A 5,622-nucleotide genomic window follows, 5' to 3' on the forward strand; every position below is an offset into this window, starting at 1 on the left:
GACCACGCTGAGCTCCGCCCGACAACAACCTGGTCAGTCTGTTAATGAGTTTCGTGTTCAGACTCAACCTATTCGTTATCGTCTCCGACAATCACAGATTAGTCAAGACTATCTTGACCTTATTCAGATATTGATGGCCCTTCGACCTGAATATGAGACTGTTCGTGCCTTAGTCCTACATCGACATCCATTGCCTACTCTTGATGCTGCCATTCAGGAGATTACTTTTGAGGAGACTCGTCTCCAGTTGGCTAAGACACCCAATTCTGATTCTGCTTTAGTTGTGTCTCGCTAGTCCTGATCTGCTATTACTGGATGTCGAGTTTGCAAGTCTCCTAATCACACTTGGTCCACCTGTTCGAAGATCGAGTGTCACTCTTGTCGTTTGCGTGGCTATATTGCTCCGGCTTGTCCCACCAGATCTCAGCGTCCAGGTAATTCTACTCTAGACATTCCGGTAGCTCTGCTCCTAGACATTCAGGTGGTTCAGTTCCCAAACCTAGAGAGCCTAGTGGGTCTTCTTCGAGTACTTCTTCTTCGGTTACAGCTGCTACTACTAATGAGACTCAGCATTCGTCTTACAATCTTTACTATATAGAAGTCATTATCAAACCGGTTATGCAAACCAATTCTGCTATGTCTATCGCTCCATATACATCTGCTTTGTATTTTTATTATGATTATTGTTACTACATGATCTCTAACCCTCGTAACTTGACTTCTATGTCTCGTGTCTCTCATTTAGCACCTATACATACTGCCAATGGTACTACCATGCATATTACTCACGTCGGTTTTACAACTTTTATGCTATTTTCTATTAAAAAAAAAAAAAAAGTTATCACATACAATATATTATTCAAATTAAAAAAAATAAAAATAAAATTACCAACTAAACACATCTTATATTTTTGAAAATGTTTTAAAACATATAAATACATTCTAATTATTTACACACATTGTCCACAAATCAAATGATACATGTCAAGAACCAATTATTGGAATTATATTCAGACTAACTAAATTCCACAACAGCCCTGCAATACACAAATCAACAAAATTAAAATCACTATTAAGTAAAGTCAAGTGTAATTAAGAACAAATAACTTGATATAAATAAAAATAACATAAAATACTAACATTTAACAAAACTTAGTAATAACTAATAATACTTATATAATTAAGCAAGAGTAAGTCTTAATTAAAATAACAAAACTTCTGAATAGAACCACTGATCAAAATTAATCAACCGCCTCTCATGTTCATTTTCTTCTACATATACATACATAAATATATATATATATAGAAAGAGAAAGTTAGAGAGAGAGAGACGTACAGCCAAGGACAGAACCTTGAGTCGATCAATTAATACTGATTATGTGATGAGTGATGATGATGGTACATTGAAGCGGCGCGCCGCCGCCCATGGCTGCTACTGCCATCTCCGTCGCCGGCGCCGGCGCCCATCTGGGCTCCCAAATTCAGATACACCATTCTGGAATCAACATTAATATTACCCCCGCCACCGCCGTCGTCGCTAATCGGAGGATAAATCTCGGCGGCGGAAGCCGGCGCGGCGGCGTTGCCCTCCTCCCTGGACATGACCATTGCCGCCGATTGGACCAATTCGAGGCAGAGGCGCAGCTTATTGGGCTCGATGTGGCTCAGCCCCGGAATGGCTCCTTTGAACAGGAAATCTGACGTCAGCGTCCGGAGAACATCGAGCGGCGTAATGCCGTCGACGGTTCTACCGTTGGGGTCGGCCTGGTGGTCGAGGAGGACCGCCACCATGTCCGGCGACACCATCTCCGCCGCGACATGGAGAGGGGTCTTCCCGGAGGGCCCCGCCGGAAAATTGACGTCGGCGGCGCCGAGCTCGAGCAGAGCCTTGACGACTTCCCGGCTGCAATTCTCGACGGCGTAATGTAAGGCGAGAGCCTCGTCGAGATTGAGGCCTTCCCCCATAACCATAAGCTTCACGAGCTCCACGTCGGAGGCGTCCAGGGCGCGGCGCATCCGCCGGATTTTCTGCTCGTGGAGGTCGGCGGCGGCGGTGAGGTCCTGGTGGTGGTGGTGGTGATGGTGGTGAGGGATGAGGGAGCGGCGGGCCATGGAGGACTTGAGGCGAAGCTCCTCGATTCTGGCGACGACGTCGATGGGGAGGTGCTTGGCCAGGACCTCCGGCGGGAGTCCCGACTTTGCAACTAATTGGGAGCAGGTGGTCCAGAGTTGAGGCAGATCTTGTTTTCTAGAAGCTACTAGAACCTTCATTACATCTTCTATGCTTGCCTTCTCCACCATGCTTACCAATTGCTTCTGCATACATACATATAAGCATTATCATACTTCCATTAACAAACCTAAATAACCAATTACGTGTTAAAAAAATAATAACTTAGAAGATTATGTTTGTTTTAGGCCTCCATGGAACAATGCTTTAAACTCTACAAATTGAACCAGTTCTTGTAAAAATGGTGTTTTTTTTTTTTTTCAGTTTTTGTTAACAGATTCTTACAAACATCGCCTCAAATACTGTTTAAATAAAAATTAAAATTTTCAAACTCAATCCATATTGAAAAAAAAAAAAAAAAAAAAAAAAGGAAGACACTTTTTTTGTTAACTAAGGTTAATACCTAAATAGCTAGTATTAAGCATGATCCATCTTAACTAGAGTTACTCTATAAAGGCATTTGATTTAGTTCTAAAAACTGATGCAAACAAAATTTTACCAAAAATCTGAACCAATGTATAGACAAATTTGTCTAGTGGTGTATATAGTTTTTTATGTAAATGAAGAATTTCAATCTCTTATGGAGCAATTCTTGAAAATAAAAGTTTCACAAACATGGGAGTTTATTAGTTAAGCTTAATTTAATAAGAATTTAACTAAAGATGCATATATGGAACATGTAAACCTTAAAGAAAACCTAAGTAAGTAATGTTGATGCAATTGTGGGGTAAATATTCTTATTGCATAGCTGAAGATGAACAGTTGGATGTCTAGTTGGAACAAAACCGGGTAGGGTAAGAGTGAGAGGGTTAGATTTGATTTCCATTTTAGAAGAAGGAGATAGAGAGAGAGTTAGGGGCTGTTTGGGAAAAAATCTGATAAACACTGTATATATATATAGACATGACCAGAGAGATAGATCATCGATGGAACCACCAAATGTGGAATAACTCACACTGTGGATTGAAAAGATGGATGAAGAAAATCCCACAATTTCACAATGTCACATGAAATCAAAAGATTATTACAAACTTTACATGATTGACGTATAGCCAGAAACATTGCACAGAGGAAATACCACAAGCACAACAGAAATCCGAGGAACAAGACAACCTTGTAGCTTGTCCATAACTCGCAGAGAAAAGGGAAATTAAAAAAGCTTCTATCTATCAGATTAAACACTGCTCACTGTTCATCAAAATAATTTTATTTTATTTTATTTTTCTGGATTTCTTTCGCAAAACGTGGTCAAGAATAATCCATGAGATTTCGTGCCGACAGAAAGAAAAATTTTACCCTATCCTTTTAGTGAAAATTGGCGGATTCAAGTTCCCAGAATTAATGTAATTTAATCGAATCTAATCTTGATTTAATCTGTGTAAGAAAAATTTGATTTTAAGTATTGCAGTGATATACGATGCAGAAGCTAATTAAGGTATGAGCTGCAGAAAACCTGAGTGAGCAAAGCGAGCTGCTCGACGCCGAAAGATCTAGCGGCTGAGAGCGTCTCGAGGGCGAGATCGACGGCGGAGGAGCAATGCGTGTGCCAGCACGTCCTTTCCCCGCAATTAGGGCGTGGCTCGTGTTTCTGAGGTACAATCGAGACTTGCCCAGAGTACAAGAACTGAAGCATGAGTAGGAATACCTCATACCCTACAGTGTTCACCGGAATCACTTGAGCTGCTGCGGCGGCGGCGCCGCCTGTTGCTCCGCGGGGCGAACCTGTGCCGGCGGCAGGAGAGTCCGGGCCGCCGCAGAAGAATTTCCGGAAGAAAAGGCTCCGCGCCGCCAGAATGCAGCGGTGGGCGTGGACGAGGCGGCCTTCCACGCTGAAAGTGACGTCACTGAATGCCTGACCGTTGATCAGAAGGTTGAGATAATCCAACGATAGGGATCGCAGGGTGTCTTCTGGGCTCATCTTTTTTTTTTGTTTGTTTTTTCTGCAGTTGGAGAAATTAGGGATTGATGAGGAAGAAGAGTGGTGAGGGTTTATTTAATCTGCTGGTTTTTCGATTGGTGGATTCATTTAAATAATGGCTGTACCTGTGGGTAATGATGGTGATGATGGGATTCTGCTTTCTGCTATATATGAGAAAATTTAGAGAGAGAGAGAGAGGGAGAGAGGGGCTAAGAAGAAAGGAGGGGAAGGAAGGAAGGGAGGAATATTAATGGCGGATCCAGGCGGCTGAGATTATGGAAATTTTTCATGAGGTTTGTTATTTACAATTTGATCCTTCAACTATTGACTGGTTGCAGTGTGGTGTAGGTTTTTATTTGGCTGCATTCTTGTGTTTGTGTATGTATTTTTTATTTTATTTTTTTTTTTTTTGGAAGAAGAATTGTTGTGTGTTTTAATTTATTTTTCTTCACCAAGTTTAATCTAATCATTTTATTTACATGCACCTCCATGGAGACCAACACCGCTGTCATCCCGTTTGATGGATCTGCTCCGCCGCTGGCCATGGACCGATCTTCCAATATTATTCCGGTGGTGCGCCCTTTGTCTTCACCGTCATATTATATTTAGATATTTATGTTTTTTGAATTTACATATTTATTTATTTTTTGTCTCCCTATAGTATGTATTTGAATTTTAATTATGTATATTATAGAGTTTGAAATTGATGCGAAATAGATTATAAATTTAATTTTTTATTATAATAAATATTTTATAAGAAAAAATATATGTTTTTATTAAAAATAGCAAAAAATAATTAGTAGCGATTTTAAACTAAAAGTACAACTCATAATAATTTGTACTTTTTATGTTTTTGTTCCCTCTACTCCACATCAAGTTCAAGTTTATAAGACCAAAAAGTGTAAATTATTATAGTAATATACGATTGTGTAAGATAAAATTAGAATGTATAATGTGTTTTAAAATTAAAAATCATTTTATTGTTAATATTTATTTCTTACTTTTTACATTTGAAAATTAATAATAAATCATAATTATAAAATTCACTAGAGAAAATATATTTGAGTATATAACAAAATTCACAAAAAATGTTTTTTTTTTTACTTTGTGTTTTTTAATTGATTTTTTTTTTATGTTAAATATAGAGAATTATATTGATAATATAAAAAATAATATTTTATGTTAAATTATTAATTTTTTGTGCTTGAATAAGTACATATACAAATAATACATATTGTGTATGATAACTATACGTGTTGTTTATTCATAATTATATATGTGATGTACAATAGTATATTATGTGCTAAATCAACTGTTGTGTGAGTTGTATGTGTGTTAATTCAACACTATAATTATTCCCATACATTACTATATATATATTGTATTTTTTAAATAATATTTATAGGAAATTGTTTCACTTATGGTGTGTTTGGTACATGGAATTGATAATAGAGAAATTGAATTTGGAAATAAA

The 5,622-nt window shown here is 38.1% G+C and overlaps 1 protein-coding gene across 2 annotated transcripts; it reads right to left on the reverse strand.

Moving 5' to 3' along the window:
• Positions 1-949: 949 nt before the first annotated feature.
• On the reverse strand, positions 950-4,357 carry LOC127263793 (BTB/POZ domain and ankyrin repeat-containing protein NOOT1-like). 2 transcript variants are annotated; one of them, XM_051293019.1, is made up of 3 exons: positions 3,684-4,357; positions 1,337-2,316; positions 950-1,037 (listed from the first exon to the last, which is right to left on the reverse strand). In XM_051293019.1, exons 1-2 carry the CDS (start codon positions 4,146-4,148, stop codon positions 1,366-1,368), a joined length of 1,416 nt encoding a protein of 471 aa, XP_051148976.1. In that variant the 5' UTR covers positions 4,149-4,357; the 3' UTR covers positions 950-1,037; positions 1,337-1,365. The 2 variants fall into 2 exon arrangements, with proteins under 2 accessions (XP_051148976.1, XP_051148975.1); XM_051293018.1 differs by lacking the exon at positions 950-1,037 and having other exon boundaries at positions 1,222-2,316.
• Between the last annotated feature and the right edge of the window lie 1,265 nt (positions 4,358-5,622).

The sequence above is a fragment of the Andrographis paniculata genome, unplaced genomic scaffold, assembly GCF_009805555.1.
Source record: "Andrographis paniculata isolate CXL003 unplaced genomic scaffold, ASM980555v1 Contig69END, whole genome shotgun sequence".
Taxonomy (NCBI): domain Eukaryota; kingdom Viridiplantae; phylum Streptophyta; class Magnoliopsida; order Lamiales; family Acanthaceae; genus Andrographis; species Andrographis paniculata.